General features: G+C 45.7%; 1 protein-coding gene across 1 annotated transcript in view; it reads right to left on the reverse strand.

Annotated features, from left to right (window-relative positions):
• Positions 1-17,769, reverse strand: part of utp20 (UTP20 small subunit processome component) — a 183,231-nt gene that overhangs the window by 90,659 nt on the left and 74,803 nt on the right. The window contains exons 26-30 of the mRNA XM_072267366.1: positions 16,579-16,745; positions 14,440-14,648; positions 12,094-12,237; positions 6,561-6,640; positions 2,501-2,727 (exon numbers count right to left, since the gene is read on the reverse strand). Coding sequence (XP_072123467.1) covers positions 2,501-2,727; positions 6,561-6,640; positions 12,094-12,237; positions 14,440-14,648; positions 16,579-16,745 — 827 coding nt within the window. The remainder of the gene's footprint in view (positions 1-2,500; positions 2,728-6,560; positions 6,641-12,093; positions 12,238-14,439; positions 14,649-16,578; positions 16,746-17,769) is intronic.

The raw sequence follows: 17,769 nt of genomic DNA on the forward strand, positions 1-17,769 counted from the left end.
GACATTGTCCAAGATGGCATGCAACTTGGACAGCATCCTCTTTTCAGACACCACCGTCAGAGAGTCCAGTTCCATCCCCACAACATCACTGGCCTGACGAATATACGTAGATAGCTTTTGCACAGTATTGTACATTCTGAAACTTCCCAACAAAACTCACACTCCAAAACTTCTCAACAAAATGCCCAAACGTTCAGAAATAAAGACTCACAAAAACAATGTGACCTGTTCAGAACTGGAGAAGGAAGTGATGATACTACATCAAAAATAGTTTTTCTTGCAGAAAGGTGGCTCCTGTTCATCACATGCACCATCAATTTTCAGGCCATGTCACTCAAGGACGTGTGCTAATATTATTTTGTGACTGTATGTGCTATCACATCTACGTGTGCTGTACGTGACTGTTGTACTGTTATTTTGCATCTTGGACTCAGAAGAGTGCTGTTTTGTTTAGTTGTATACATGCACATGGTTGTATGACAATTAAATGAACTTGATCTTAAAAAGAGGTGGGTTATAGTTTTGCCTCAGAAGTGTTAAATCAGAGGATTGGAGGGTTACCGAAAGCACCAATAAAAAAAATGAAAACCTGACAAAGCACACAAACCGCTGGAGGAACTCTGCAGGTCAGGCAGCATCTATAGAGAGGAATAGGATCTTGATGAAAGGTTTCAGCCCAAAACATCAACTCTTTTAATCCTCTGCGTAGATGCTGCTTGACTTGCTGTGTTCCTCCAGTATTTTGTGTGTGTTGTTCTGGATTTCCAGCATCTGCAGCATCTCCTATGTTTATGAAAACAGCATTCTATTAAATGGTTCAAAACTCGTAAACAACAGAGGTTTATAAAATGATGAGGGGCATAGATAAGGTGGAAGGCAATGGTCTTTCCAACACTACTCATTATATAGAATACTAGGAAGTGCAGGATGGCTACAGCAGTACAAATAGGAGGCTTGGCCTGTCTTGGCTAGAGTTTAGAAGATTGAGGGATCTTTCTGAGGCAGAGGCATCGAAGGTGTTTCTCCCTGGGCTGGAGAGCTCAGAACCAGGGGCAGAGGTACAGAGTGATGCACCGGCCATTTCGAAGGGAAGAGAGACATCAATGGGATTAAACACCTGAATTCTCCATCCCAGACAACTGTGGAAGCTCCTTCAATTAATTCATTAAAGGCTGGGAAGCAGAAATGTGGACATTTCAGGGTCTGGGCAGGGATGTGGACTTGGGGAAAAAGTTTCACCTATGGTTTGCAAGAAGCTGCAGAGGATTGTAGACTCCGTCAGCTCAACCCCATCAGGTGCACAAGCCTCCCAACTACTGAGGGCATCTTCAAACGGTAGTCCCTCAAGATTGCTTATTGTTATTCATCAACACACTAGTGCAAAGGAGAACAAAATGATTGTTACACTGGATCTGAAGCAGGGACAAAAAACACCATCTATATAAATACGTAAGTATAGCTTATATACATAGACTGATTGTATGTATATAGTGACACTCACAACTAAGGACCCTCCTCTCCCAGGATATACCCTCTTCTCATGGCTACCATCAGCGTGGAGGTACAGGATCCTGCATTTCCACACTCGATGATTCAGGAACAGCTTCTTTCCCTCTGCCATCAGATTTCATAAACCCATGAACTATTTCTTTTCAGCACCAATTATTTAGTAACTTTGCACTGTACTACTGCCACAAGACAAGCCTCAGAACACGTCAGTGTTAATAAACCTGATTCTGAGCAGGTTCCCTGTACCTGGACCCCAGTGGCAGAGTGGGAATGACAGCTGTGAGGATCTCTGTGTGAGATGACCACATTCACACGAGCACCTTCCCCCAAGGCACTGCCAAACCAGCCTTCACTGCAAAGTATACAGAACATAGAATAATACAGCATGGTACAGGCTCTTTTAACCGACTCCATGATCAATTCAACCCTTCCCTCCCACATAGCTCTCCATTTTTCTATCATTCTTGTGCCTATCTAAGAGTTTCCTAAATGTCCCTAATGTGTCTGCCTCTACCACCACCCCTGTCAACGCGATCCACACACCCACCACACAGTCTCCCTTATACTCTCCTCCAAGGACCTTAAAATTATGCTTCCCTCGTATTAGCCATTTCAGCCCTGAGAAAAAGCCTCTGACTATCCACACGATCAATGCCTCTCATCATCTTATACACCTCTATCAGGTCACCTCTCATCCTCCGTCACTCCATAGAGAAAAGTCCTAGCTCACTCAGCATATCCTCATAAGATGTATTCTCTAGTATAGGCAGCATCCTGGTAAATCTCCTCTGCATCCTTTCTAAAGCTTCCACATTCTTCCTATAATAAAGCAACCAGAACTAAATACAATATTCCAAGCTCTAACTCGCTTAGCCTTTCCCCATATGACCTGCTCATGGGCTGTACACCATGGTTGAAATCCTCAGACAACCTAGCTCACTCTGGTTGGAACAACCTGCATCACATACACACGTCATTGGGACTGCCGTACCTTCTGCTGTGGCAGAGTGCGCAGGTAAGGCCACATCTCTCGCAGTGAGGGCACTCTCGTCTGCTGTCGGTACGAAGTCGGGTGTGCTCAGGAGACTGTCAACAATGTCCATGACAAGTGAGGCTGTTGTCTCTGCCACAGTCTTCGCTGAGAGCAAGCTGAAGACATTGGTGAGAACACCACACTCTGGGTGATCAGGAAGCTGCTTGCCAAGGAGAGGGAAGTACCTGGAAAATAAGCACAACGAGACTGTTTGACCAACAATATTTAAGCAGAATAGCAAGTTGAACAACAGGAATTGAATTGAATTGAATTGATTTTATTTCTTACATCCTTCAAATACATGAGTAAAAATCTTTACGTTTTCATTTAAAAGTGCAATGTGCAATTTATAGTAATTTGTAATAAATAGTATGTACAACAGGACAGTCAATATAGCATCAAAATACAATTGTATCAGCGTGAATTAATCAGTCTGATGGCCTGGTGGAGGAAGCTGTCCTAGAGCCTGTTGGTTCTGGTTGTGGTACTGTTTCCTGGATGGTAGCAGCTGGAACAGATTGTGGTTGGGGTGACTCGGGTCCCCAATGATCCTTCAGGCCCTCTTTACATACCTGTCTTTGTAAATGTCCTGAATAGTGGGAAGTTCACATCTACAGATGCGCCAGGCTGTCCGCACCACTCTCTGCAGAGTCCTGCAATACAGTTCCCATCCCAGGCAGTGATGCAGCCAGTCAGGATGCTCTCAATTGTGCCCCTATAGAAAGTTCTTAGGATGTGGGGGACTCACACCAAACTTCTTCAACCATCTGAGGTGAAGGAGGCACTGTTGTGCTTTTTTCTCCACACAACCGTTACTATCAACTCTTTATTCACCTCCATGGATGCTGCCTGTCCTGTACAGTTCCTCCAGCATTTTGAGTGAGTGTACCAGTCATTTCATCTTGAGATTCCTACATCTATGCTACAAGGATGTCTGCAAGCAGGACATGAAGGTGCTGGACATCAACACTGGATTCTGGGAGGAATGCAGCCAAGCGCACCAGATGGACAAGCACATTGACGTCAGGCAAGGAAAAATTACTGAAAGCGGCAGAAGACAAACGGACCCACAGAAAGGAATGCTGCAGTTTTCAACAGAGCCGAGAGCACTTACAGATGCTACCTTTGCAACAGCGACTACCACTCTTGTGTTGGCCTCATCACCAACAACATAGACAGCTTAGACGCAACATCCATGGTCAACCTTGACCAACAGAGGGCCAACTTCAATTTGCACTACTCAGAATTCATTTCATAGGAAAGTAAAGAAATACAATGGAACACAAAAGACTTACAACCACCACCGTGGAGAAAAAGGAGCTATTCACAAAACGTGGATCTTTAGACTCCTGTACCTCCTCCCTGATTGTACCAGTGAGAAGGGGGCACCTCCTGGATGGTGAGGTTTCTTAATGACGAATGCCACTATTTTGAGCATCTCCTTTTGCAAACGTTTTTTTCTGATCGTTGACTGCTCGTCAGTCATTACCCCTCAACCATCAGGCTCTTGAACCAGAGGTGATAACACTCAAATTTGCTCACCCCATCACTGAACACTTCCCACAACCCAAGGACTCACTTCCAAGGATGCTTTATCTCACGTTGTCAATATTTGTTGCTTATTTATTTATCAGAATCAGAGCCAGAATCAGAATCATGTTTATTATCACCAGCATGTAATAAGAAATTTGTTAACTTAGCAGCAGCAGTTTAATGCAATACATAATCTAGCAGAGAGAGAAAAAAAATACTAATAATAAATAAAATAAAAATAATAATAATAAATAAACAAGTAAATCAATAACGTACATTGAATAGATTTTTTAAAATGTGCAAAAACAGAAATACTGTATATTTAAAAAAAGTGAGGTAGTGTCCAAAGCTTCAATGTCCATTTAGGTATCAGATGGCAGAGGGGAAGAAGCTGTTCCTGAATCGCTGAGTGTGTGCCTTCAGGCTTCTGTACCTCCTGCCTGATGGTAATAGTGAGAAAAGGGCATTCCCTGGGTGCTGGAGATCCTTAATAATGGACACTGCTTTTCTGAGACACTGCTCCCTAAAGATGTCCTGGGTACTTTGTAAGCTAGTGCCCAAGATGGAGCTGACTAGATTTACAACCTTCTGCAGCTTCTTTTGGTCCTGTGCAGTAGCCCCTCCATACCAGACAGTGATGCAGCCTGTCAGAATGCTCTCCACAGTACAACTATAGAGGTTTTTGAGTGTATTTGCTGGCATGCCAAATCTCTTCAAACTCCTAATAAAGTATATCTGCTGTCTTGCCTTCTTTATAACCACATCGGTATGTAGGGACCAGGTTAGATCCTCAGAGACCTTGACACCCAGGAACTTGAAGCTGCTCACTCTCTCCACTTCTGATCCCTCTATGAGGATTGGTATGTGTTCCTTCGTCTTACCCTTCCTGAAGTCCACAATCAGCTCTTTCGTCTTATTGACGTTGAGTGCCAGGTTGTTGCTGCAACACCACTCCACTAGTTGGCATATCTCACTCCTGTATGCCCTCTTGTCACCACCTGAGATTCTACCAACAATGGTTGTATCATCAGCAAATTTAGAGATGGTATTTGAGCTATGCCTAGCCACACAGTCATGTGTATATAGAGAGTAGAGCAGTGGGCTAAGCACACACCCCTGAGGTGCACCAGTGTTGATCGTCAGCAAGGAAGATATGTTATCACCAATCCACACAGATTGTGGTATTCCAGTTAGGAAGTTGAGGATCTAATTGCAGAGGGAGGTACAGAGGCCCAGGTTCTGCAACTTCTCAAACAGGATTGTGGGAATGCTGCTATTAAATGCTGAGCTATAGTCGATGAACTGCATCGTGACATATGTGTTTGTATTTCCAGGTGGTCAAAAGCCGTGTGGAGAGCCATTGAGATTGCATCTGCTGTTGACCGATTGTGGGTGATAGGCAAATTGCAGTGGGTCCAGGTCCTTGCTGAGGCAGGAGTTCAGTCAAGTCATGACCAACCTCTCAAAGCATTTCATTACTGTCGATGTGAGTGCTACTGGACGATAGTCATGAAGGCAACCCACATTATTCTTCTTAGGCACTGGTATAATTGTTGCCTTTTTGAAGCAAGTAGGAACTTCACCTGTAGCAGTGAGAAGTTGAAAATGTCCTTAAATACTCCCGCCAGTTGGTTAGCACAGGTTTTCAGAGCCTTAACAGGTAACTCCATCGGGACCTTCTGCCTTGCGAGAGTTCACTCTTTTTAAAGACAGCCTAACATCAGCCTCTGAGACAGAGATCTCAGGGTCATCAGGTGCAGCAGGGGTCTTCACAGCTGCAGTTGTGCTCCCCCTTTCAAAGTGTGCATAGAAAGCATTGAGTTCATCTGGTACTGAAGTATCACTGCCATTCCTGCTATTGGGTTTCACTTTGTAAGAAGTAATGTCTTGCAGATCCTGCCAGGGTTGCCGTGCATCTAATGTTGCTCCAACCTCATTTGAAGTTGTCTCTTCACCCCTGAAATAGCCCTCTGCAAATCATACGTGGTTTTCTGGTAGAGGCCTGGGTTGCCAGACTTGAATGTCACAGATCTAGCCTTCAGCAGACGACATAACTCCTGGTTCATCCACGGATTTTGGTTTGGGAATGTACAGTAAGTCTTTCTGGGCACACGCTCATCCACACAGGTTTTAATGAAGTCGGTAACAACTGCAGCATACTCATCCAGGTTTGAAGATGAATCCCTGAATACAGTCCAGTCCACCCATTCAAAGCAATCCTGTAGGCGCTCCTGTGTTTCCCTTGCCCAAACCTTCTTGGTCCTTACTGCTGGTACTGCAGTCTTCAGTCTCTACCTATACTCAGGGAGAAGTACAGCTAGGAATAAAGATCTACGAAGACCAACTTATCCCTAGAATTTGGACTCTCTATAGTATCCTTGTAAATCTATGATTGTCTCTATGAAGCTGTCTGAATCCACATAGAAATTGGAGAAATCCTTGCTAAATAAAGTGACAGGCTAAAACTGCTGACAACAATGCTCACCTAGAATTCTTACTCCAGATATGAATCAGTTTCAGGAGGGAAGTTGGTGCGTATTGTCCTTCTGAGGGAAGTCGGCTGATCTATAAACAGGACAAGTTAGATGTAAGAACAAGTTCAAATGTACATATATACAACTAATCGAAACAGCTTTCCTCCAGACCACAGTGCACCCACAAAACATTTATCAGATAAATCACATAAAACAAAATATTACCATAAATAAGTTTAATAAAATATAATTCAAAATGCATGTAGTGCATAGCACAGGTAAACAGCTCATTGTCCTAGTGACAAGACCTTGGTGGTGCCAGGGTATTCGTTAGTCTCCCAGCCTGGGGAAGAAGCTGTTACCCAGTCTGACAGTTCTAGTCCTGATGCTCCTGTATCTCCTTCCTGATGGCAGTGGGTCAGAGAGATTGTGGGATAGACGGTAGAGCTGCTCAACAATACTTTGGGCACTTGGTCTGCAATACTCCTGGTAAATGCCACATACGGGGGGAGGGAGACTCCGATGATGGTCTCAATGGTTTTTACGATCCTCGTGTGTTGTGATATAGCAACTGGACAGACCATACATTGAGACTAAAGCTGAGCTGGATTCTTAGATCACCAGACAGGAAATGGAACATCCACTGACTTCAGGGAAAACTTTAGCAATAATCTAGCAATCACTTATTCAATAATTTAAAGCGATTAGAGAGATTAGCTAATAACACAAAGGTTGGGGGTGTTGTGGATAGTGTGGAGGGCTGTCAGAGGTTACAGCGGGACATTGATAGGATGCAAAACTGGGCTGAGAAGTGGCAGATGGAGTTCAACCCAGATAAGTGTGAGGTGGTTCATTTTGGTAGGTCAAATATGATGGCAGAGTATAGTATAAATGGTAAGTCTCTTGGCAGCATGGAGGATCAGAGGGATCTTGTGGTCCGAGTTCATAGGACACTCAAAGCTGCTGTGCAGGTTGACTCTGTGGTTAAGAAAACATATGGTGCATTGACCCTTATCGATCATGGGACTGAGTTTAGGAGCCGAGAGGTTCAGCTATATAGGACCCTGCTCAGACCCCACTTGGAGTACTGTGCTCAGTTCTGGTCGCCTCACTATAGAAAGGATGAGGAAAACATAGAAAAGGTGCAGAGGAGATTTACAAGGATGTTGCCTGGTTTGGGGAGCATGCCTTATGAGAATATGTTGAGTGAACTTGGCTTTTATTCCTTGCAGCAACGGAGGATGAGAGGTGACCTGATAGGGGACTATAATATGATGAGAGGTATTGATCACGTGGATAGTCAGAGGCTTTTTCCCAGAGCTGAAATGGCTAGCACGAGAGGGCACAGTTTTAAGGTGCTTGGAGGTAGGTACAGAGGAGATGTCAAGGGTAAGTTTTTTTTACACAGAGTGGTGAGTGCGTGGAATGGGCTGCCAGCGATAGTGGTGGAGGCGGATACGATAGGGTCTTTTAAGAGACTCCTGGATAGGTACACGGAGCTTGGAAAAATAGAGGGCTATGGGTAACCCTAGGTAATTTTCTAAGGTAAGGACATGTTCGGCACAGCTTTGTGGGCCGAAGGGCCTGTACTGTACTGTAGGTTTTCTATGTTTCTATTCACTTTGTTTGTCACATATACATTGAAACATACAGTGAAACGTGTCACAAGATCTGACGATGTGCTGGGGGGTAGCCTGCAAAGTGTTGCCACATTTCCAGCGCCAATACAACATGCCCAGAACTTACAACTCTAACCCATTCGTTTTTCGATTGTGGGTAGAAACTGAGGCATTGGAGAAAAAACACAAGGTCAAAGGTCACGGGGAGAGCGTACAACTCTTTACAGACAGTGGTGGGAAATGAATCCTAACCATTGGCACAGTATAGCGTGGTGCTAACCACTGCACTGCTGTGCTTCTCCTTTTCTAGAACATTCTCGATTACCCTCAAAAATGCTGACAAGGGTATTAAATGTAACAGAACCTTATGGAAACAACAGGAATTCTGCAGATGCTGGAAATTCAAGCAACACACATCAAAGTTGCTGGTGAACACAGCAGGCCAGGCAGCATCTGTAGGAAGAGGTACAGTCGACGTTTCAGGCCGAGACCCTTCGTCAGGACTAACTGAAGGAAGAGTGAGTAAGGGATTTGAAAGTTGGAGGGGGAGGGGGAGATCCAAAATGACAGGAGAAGACAGGAGGGGGACGGATGGAGCCAAGAGCTGGACAGGTGATTGGCAAAAGGGGATACGAGAGGATCATGGGACAGGAGGCCCGGGAAGAAAGACAAGGGGGGGGGGGACCCAGAGGATGGGCAAGAGGTATATTCAGAGGGACAGAGGGAGAAAAAGGAGAGTGAGAGAAAGAATGTGTGCATAAAAATAAGTAACAGATGGGGTACGAGGGGGAGGTGGGGCCTTAGCGGAAGGTAGAGAAGTCGATGTTCATGCCATCAGGTTGGAGGCTACCCAGACGGAATATAAGGTGTTGTTCCTCCAACCTGAGTGTGGCTTCACCTTTACAGTAGAGGAGGCCGTGGATAGACATGTCAGAATGGGAATGGGATGTGGAATTAAAATGTGTGGCCACTGGGAGATCCTGCTTTCTCTGGCAGACAGAGCGTAGATGTTCAGCAAAGCGGTCTCCCAGTCTGCGTCGGGTCTCGCCAATATATAAAAGGCCACATCGGGAGCACCGGACGCAGTATATCACCCCAGTCGACACACAGGTGAAGTGTTGCCTCACCTGGAAGGACTGTTTGGGGCCCTGAATGGTGGTAAGGGAGGAAGTGTAAGGGCATGTGTAGCACTTGTTCCGCATACACGGATAAGTGCCAGGAGGGAGATCAGTGGGGAGGGATGGGGGGGACGAATGGACAAGGGAGTTGTGTAGGGAGCGATCCCTGCGGAATGCAGAGAGGGGGGGAGGGAAAGATGTGCTTAGTGGTGGGATCCCGTTGGAGGTGGCGGAAGTTACGGAGAATAATATGTTGGACCCGGAGGCTGGTGGGGTGGTAGGTGAGGACCAGGGGAACCCTATTCCTAGTGGGGTGGCGGGAGGATGGAGTGAGAGCAGATGTATGTGAAATGGGGGAGATGCGTTTAAGAGCAGAGTTGATAGTGGAGGAAGGGAAGCCCCTTTCTTTAAAAAAGGAAGACATCTCCCTCGTCCTAGAATGAAAAGCCTCATCCTGAGAGCTACCTTATGGAGTTGTAATACCAGATTCAAAAACAGGTATCAGCTGTGAGCTAATGTGAGTGGTGCAACGGGTATGAGGCTTCAATACCTGCCTCCTTCGTAAAGACCCTTCATCAGAAATTCAGGCTTTTTCCTGGAGGGACATAAGTTAGTGGAGAACAGAACCCAATACCCATCCATGTACGAAAGTCACCAGGAACTCAAATGAAAAATTCAGAGCAACTGCTTTACCCAAGGAAGTGAGAAGTAGTGACGTACTTCAGGAGAGGTTGAACAAGTGTATGAGCAAGTGTCTATCCATGCTGGTCCAAATAGGGAGGCACAGAACCATAGCGATTAGCTTAAACCTGAGCCTTGTCCTCAACCTGAGCCTGAGGCTCCGGAGGGTTCCTGTGCTGTGGAAGACGTCCTGCTTCGTCCCTGTGCTGAAGACGCCGCACCCCAGCGGCCTCAATGACTACAGACCGGAGGCATTGACCTCCCACATCATGAAGACCCGGGAGAGACTTGTTCTGGAGCTGCTCCGGCCTGTGGTCAGGCCACACTTAGATCCGCTCCAGTTCACCTACCAGCCCCGACTAGGAGTTGAGGATGCCATTGTCTACCTGCTGAACCGTGTCTATGCCCACCTGGACAAGCCAGCGAGCACTGTGAGGGTCATGTTTTTTGACTTCTCCAGTGCGTTCAACACTATCCGCCCTGCTCTGCTGGGGGAGAAGCTGACAGCGATGCAGGTGGATGCTTCCCTGGTGTCATGGATTCTTGATTACCTGACTGGCAGACCACAGTACATGTGCTTGCAACACTGTGTGTCCGACAGAGTGATCAGCAGCACTGGGGCTCCACAGCGGACTGTCTTGTCTCCCTTTCTCTTCACCATTTACAGCTCGGACTTCAACTGCTGCACAGAGTCTTGTCATCTTCAGAAGCTTTCTGATGACTCTGCCATAGTTGGACGCATCAGCAAGGGAGATGAGGCTGAGTACAGGGCTACGGTAGGAAACTTTGTCACATGGTGTGAGCAGAATTATCTGCAGCTTAATGTGAAAAAGACTAAGGAGCTGGTGGTAGACCTGAGGAGAGTTAAGGTACCGGTGACCCCTGTTTCCATCCAGGGGGTCAGTGTGGACATGATGGAGGATTACAAATACCTGGGGATACGAATTGACAATAAACTGGACTGGTCAAAGAACACTGAGGCTGTCTACAAGAAGGGTCAGAGCCGTCTCCATTTCCTGAGGAGACTGAGGTCCTTTAACATCTGCCAAACGATGCTGAGGATGTTCTACGAGTCTGTGGTGGCCAGTGCTATCATGTTTGCTGTTGTGTGCTGGGGCAGCAGGCTGAGGGTAGCAGACACCAACAGAATCAACAAGCTAATTCGTAAGGCCAGTGATGTTGTGAGGATGGAACCGGACTCTCTCACGGTGGTGTCTGAAAAGAGGATGCTGTCCAAGTTGCATGCCATCTTGGACAATGTCTCCCATCCACTACATAATGTACTGGTTGGGCACGGAAGTACATTCAGCCAGAGACTCATTCCACCGAGATGCAACACAGAGCGTCATAGGAAGTCATTCCTGCCTGTGGCCATCAAACTTTACAACTCCTCCCTTGGACAGTCAGTCATCCTGAGCCAATAGGCTGGTCCTGGACTTATTTCCTGGCATAATTTACATAATACTATTTAACTATTTATGGTTTTATTACTATTTATTATTTATGGTGCAACTGTAACGAAAACCAATTTCCGCCGGGATCAATAAAGTATGACTATGACTATGACTCATGTGCCAGTGACCCAGGTTCAGTTAGCCGCTGTCTGGAAGGAGTTTGTATGATCTCCTCATGATCATGTGGGTTCCCTCTAGGTGCTCCAATTTCCTCCCACATTTTAAAGACATATGGGTTAGTAGGTTAATTGGTCCCATGGGTATATTTGGGCAATGTTAAGCATTGGGCCTGGAAGGCACTGTTACTGTGCTTAATCTCTAAAGAAAATCTAAAGAGATAAAAATAAACTGTTTACATCACTTCCATTTCTTAGATCATATGGACATGACCTCTTGGATCATGTCCAAGCACTATTTTCAAATTCAGATATATTCATTTGCCACGCATACATCAAACTTACAGTGAAATGGGTTGATTTGCTAACCAACCCAACCCAAGCATGTTCCGGGGGAGGCCCGCAAGCGTCACCATATATTACGGTGCCAACACAGCATGTCCACGAAGTTCAGCAGAACAGCACAAGAACCACAACAGCATTCACGCCCTCCCACACACATACACAGACAGACAGGCTGCCTCCTACAGTTGAATACCAAGTAATCCGGTCTTACCTGTGGCCACACTGTGCCATGGAACACTGCATCAATCTCATCCGCTGTGAATGCATACGAGTCAAAGCTGGTAAAGAAGGCAGCAATCTGATCTATGCCCAGACGCCTCAGGTGTTTCAGCAGGGTGATGTACCTTGGCTTGATCTGTACAAAGAAAATGCAAAAGACAAGATAGTTATTTTTTATCTTGCAGCAGTTGTTCTTTGAAAATAAACAAAATGCCTTTTGAGCCACAGCGGGTTCAGCAGCATTTGTGGGCAGAAAGAATATAAGGCATAGGAGCAAAATTGGGCTATTCAGCCCATTGAGACAGCTCCCCCATTCCATTCCATCAAGGCTGATTTATTATCCCTCTCAACCCTATTCTCCTGCCTTCTCCCCAGAATCTTTGATATCCTGACTAATCAAGAATCTATCAACTTCCACTTTAAACATACCCAATGGTTTGCATAAGAGGCACAATCTCCTTACTTTTGTATTCAAATCCCCTAAGGCTATTGAATGGTCCTATTACCAACAGTGTGCAAGACAAGCTCTTCACTGTACCTCAGTGCATGTGTTAATACTTAACCAATAATTCCAAAGGCAGAACAATTAGGAAGAGCCCAAGAAAAGGAAACAATCGCAAACAACATACTTGTTACCTTTTGCAGGCAACAAATGTTGTAAGTGGTTTAAAGTGTTTACTGTCCCAGTCAAGTTTATTGTCATTTAGCTATATACATGTATAGCGAAAAACAAGACATTTCTCCAAACCAGGGTGTAAAGCTCAACACACAATAACTTACGAAAGTAAAGGTAATACCTACAGAGGAATTATGCATAAATAACAAACTGAAGTGCATAAATTTAAATACTGTAAGGTACGAAACAGATTCACCAATGACACTGAGAAGGAGACGCAGCAGAGTTCAGAAGCCTAATGGCCTGAGCTGTTTCCCATCCTGACTGCTCTTGTCCCTGGCTGATGGAAGGAGGTCAAAGAGGACGCTGGATGGAGGGTGGGATCCCTCATAATACTAAAGGCCCTGCGTATGCAGCACTCCTGACAAATGGCCTCGATGGATGGTAGGGAGACCCCTGTCATCCTCTCAGCCGTTCTAACTGTCCTTTGTAGGGACTTCTGGTTTGATGCTGTGCACTGATGGGAGTACTAGACAGAGAAGGTTGTGGGGGCTAACTAGAATGATTGATCACAGTAACAGCCTGCAGGAAGAAACTTTTAAGATGGTGTGAAGCCCTATGGCACTTTCCAGAAGGGAGCTTTTGGAAAAGGCATTTGCTGGGTGGGTCATGTCTACAGTGATTTTCCTGCGCACTTATTTGTCCAGGACACATACAAGTCCTACAGGGATGGTAGAGTGCAGCCAACTGCCCAACGCATCACAAGCACCCGTCTACCCACCATCAAGGTCAAATATACAGAAAGATGCTGGAAAAGGGACAGTAACATCATGAAGGATCCCACCCACCCTGCTCATGAACTGTTTGTCCCACTCTCATCAGAGAGGAGGCTATGTAACATCCATGCCAGGACCACCAGACTCAAAAACAGTTACTTTCCCCAAACAGTAAAGCTGATCCACACCTCCAACTACTAACCCACCCCTCCACACCCTCAATCACCACTACTTTATCATTTCCTGTCAGTCACCTTATGTACAAACACTCCTGTACCTAGCGTCATTTTATGGACATACAATCAATGTTTCGCTGAGGAGTAACAATTATTTTGTTCTCCTTTACACTTAAGTACTGGAAATGACATTTAACAATCAAATCTTCTGTTGACCTGACAGTTTACTGTAGTTTTCGTATTTGTGAGATTAGTGTCGATAGGGATCAGAGATAGCATGAATAAGGCAGGCTGAAAAGCCTGTTTTACAGTTCTGTGAACGTATACACAACAATGAGAACCAGATCTGGTGCAGTGAATGTCACCTCGAAGTTACCATACTCCCTGGGAATGTCAGTTACCTAATGCCCAGGTCTCCACTGGCCTTCTGCCTGCGTTGTGGGGTTATGTATGTATGTATGTATGTATATATGTACTTATTTGGAGGCATGGCCTGCAACAGGCTTTTCCAGCCATTTGAGCTGTGTCACCCAGCAACCACCAATTTAACACTAGCCGAATTACAGGACAATTTACAATGACAATTACCCGCCTAACTGGTACATCTTTGGACTGTGGGAGGAAGCCAGAGCACCTGGAGGAAACCCACGTGCACACAGGAAGGAGCACACAAACTTGTTTACAGAGGACACTGGAACTGAACTTCGATCTCCAACGCCCCGAGCTGTAACAGCGTCACGCTAACCATTACCATGTCTCTCAATACTCACCTGGTCCCTCAGTTGAAGCATCTGAGACACAGATGCAGTTATACACAGCAGGATCTGAAGCAGTTCTGGCAGGTAGTCGTTGATGAGGTGGCCTAGCTTTTTCATCAGCACCTCAATGTTGTTCAGCAGGCCGTGCTGACGCCCTAAGGGCAGAACACTGGATAGATCCACAGACTTGGCTGACCGTAGCACCGCTGACAGGCAGGACCCTGAAACAAAGAGAAAGGCCCCGAAGCCACACTGTTTTTATATAGTCACCTCAATGCGTAAGGGCTTCTTTTAGGCAGAAATTTCAATGTCCGTTGAATGAATCTTGTAATGCATCTCGTATGCTTCTATCAACACTTCAGTCAGGCTGTGGATTCAAGACCTAGAGACTGGAGCACAAAAACCCAGCCAACGTTGCAGTGCTAAGGGAGTTAAAGACACTGACTACTGTATGAGGCAAACTAAGATCATCTCCTCTCTCAAGTGAGGATGCCATCTTGACATTTCCATAAGACACAGGAACAGAATTAGGCCATTTGGGCCCATTGAGTCTGTCCTGCCACTCAATCATGGTTGATCCTTTCCCTCTTCCTCAATTCCACACCCCAGCCTTCTCCCCGTAACCTTTGTTGCTGTGTCCAATCAAGAACCTATCAAGTTCTGACTTAAAAACACCCAATGACCTGGCCTCCAGCGCTGTCTGTGGTAATAAATTCCACAAATTCACCACCCTCTGACTAAACAAATTTCTCCGTATCTCTGTTTTAAATGGACGCTCCTCTATTCTGAGGGTGGTTATGCCTGGTAACTCGGACGTACTTATGGCACATTAAAATAAGATCAGGTCACTCTCACACTTTTTGCCAATGTCATTAAGACCAAGACATTGATTGTGGACTTCAGGAAAGGGAAGTTGAAGGGACACACAACAGCCCTCATCGAGGGATCAGCAGTAAAAAGAGTGAGCAGTTTCAAGATCCTGGGTGTCAACATTTCTGAGATCTATCCTGGGCACAACATACAGGTGCGGTTACAAAGAAGGCATGCCACCAAAGACACTAGCAAATTTCTACAGATGTACCATGTGTAACATTCTAACTGGCTGCATCACCATCTGGTGTGGAGGGACCACTACACAGGATTGGAAATACCTGCAAGAAATTGTAAACTCAGCCAGCTCCATCATGGCACTAGCTTCCCCAGTATCAAGGACATCTTTCCGGGAATGAGAGGGTTAACATGTGAGGAACGTTTGTCCGCTCTTGGACTGTATTCCTTTAGAAGAATGAGGGGAGACCTCATAGAAACATTTCGAATGTTAAAAGGTATGGACAGAGTGGATGTGGCAAAGTTGTTTCCCATGATTGGGGAGTCTAGTACGAGAGGGCATGACTTAAGGATTGAAGGGCACCCTTTCAGAACAGAAATGCCAAGAAATTTTTTTAGTCAGAGGGTTGTGAATCTATGGAATTTGTTGCCACGGACGGCAGTGGAGGCCAAGTCACTGGGTGTATTTAAGGCAGAGATTGATAGGTATCTGAGTAGCCAGGGCATCAAAGGTTATGGTGAGAAGGCGGGGGAGTGGGACTAAATAGGAGAATGGATCAGCTCATGATAAAATGGCGGAGCAGACTCGATGGGCCGAATGGCCGACTTCTGCTCCTTTGTCTTATGGTCTTATGATCTTCAAAAGGCGATGCCTCAAGAAAACCGCATCGGTCATCAAGGACCCCCCTCACCAGGACATGCCCTCTTCTCATTGCTACCATCAAGGAGGTGGTACAGAAGCCTGAAGACACACAATCAAGTGTTTCAGGGACATCTTCTCCATCGGATTTCTGAATGGACAATTAACTATTTTTTCTCTCTTTCTGCACTATTTAACTTTTATACGTACATTTCTTATTGTAATTTATATTGCACTGTACTGCTGCCACAAAATGACAAATTTCCCAACATACATCAGTGATAATAAATCTGATTCTGATGCTGTGAAAGACTGAATGGTGACGCAGGCACAAAAGACAAATGGACAATTCCTGTCTCTGTTTAGGTAACTAACTGGAACTGGAAAAGGTTTTAATTAAGTGCAGAGATCAGAAAAGGGAGCAGGATCAGTAACACATTAACGTAATGAACTACAGCACCTACCCTCGGTTAGGTGCTTCACCGGCTCGAGAAACAGGTCCAGGAAGACGCGCAGCTCCTGCGGCAGTGAGCCAGCCAGGAAGTGGAGGACGATGGTCACACGGGCTGACGCGCCGGAACGCCCCTGCGTTTTGCTCCCAGTTTTGCTCCTCATCCGCCCATATAGAATCCTGGATTCCCAAAAATTAAAAGAGGATTTTTAGCATTTTGCTTGGATTTGTGGTACTACCCATTAGAAGTCAACTGTTTGTTCTGGAATGTTGGAAGCTGAGGGGAGACCTGATAAAATTATGAGGATCACAGATAGGGTGAATTAGTCAGAATCGAACTGTCAAATATGAGAGGGTTGAAGGGGAAGGGGATGTACAGGGAAAGTTTGATCTCAAACACACTGCCAAAGATAGTGGTGGAAGCAGAAAGGCATCCGTAGTCTCATGAGACCATGGATTTGCGCCTTGGAAGGTTTCCAGGGTGCAGGCTTGGGCAAAGTTGTATGGAAGACCGGCAGTTGCCCATGCTGCAAGTCTCCCCTCTCCACAACAACGATGTTGTCCAAGGAAAGGGCATTAGGGGACCCATACAGCTTGGCACCGGTGTCGTCGCAGAGCAATGTGTGGTTAAGTGCCTTGCTCAAGGACGCAACACGCTGCCTCAGTCAAGGCTCGAACTAGCGACCTTCAAATCACTAAACGAACGCCTTAACCACTTGGCCACACGTACTGTAGGTGTAGAAGTCAACAGGAATGGCAGCGCATATTAAGTAATTAAAACTCTGCTGGACTTCACAAGAAAAATCAGGATCCAAGAACAAGGAAATCATGCCAAACCTGTATACAATAGCTGGAGAATCATGTCCAGTTCCATAAGTCACAGGAGCAGAATTAGTGCCATCAGCTCTGCTCTACCATTCCAATACCATCCATCCCTTTCTAGCCCATTCTCCTGCCTTCTTCCCTGTAACCTTTGATACCCTGACTAATCAAGAACCTATTAATCTCTACTGTAAATACTTGGCCTCCTCAGCCATCTGCGGCAATTCCCCAAATTCACCACCCTTTGGCTAAAGAAATTCCTCCTCATCTCTGTTCGAGGATGGTACAGTAGCACAGCAGTTAGCATAATGCTATTACAGCACCAGCTGTGAGATTGGCATTCGACTCTTGTCGCTATCTGTAAGGAATCTGTACCTTCTCC

The sequence above is a fragment of the Mobula birostris genome, chromosome 9, assembly GCF_030028105.1.
Source record: "Mobula birostris isolate sMobBir1 chromosome 9, sMobBir1.hap1, whole genome shotgun sequence".
NCBI classification, from domain to species: domain Eukaryota; kingdom Metazoa; phylum Chordata; class Chondrichthyes; order Myliobatiformes; family Myliobatidae; genus Mobula; species Mobula birostris.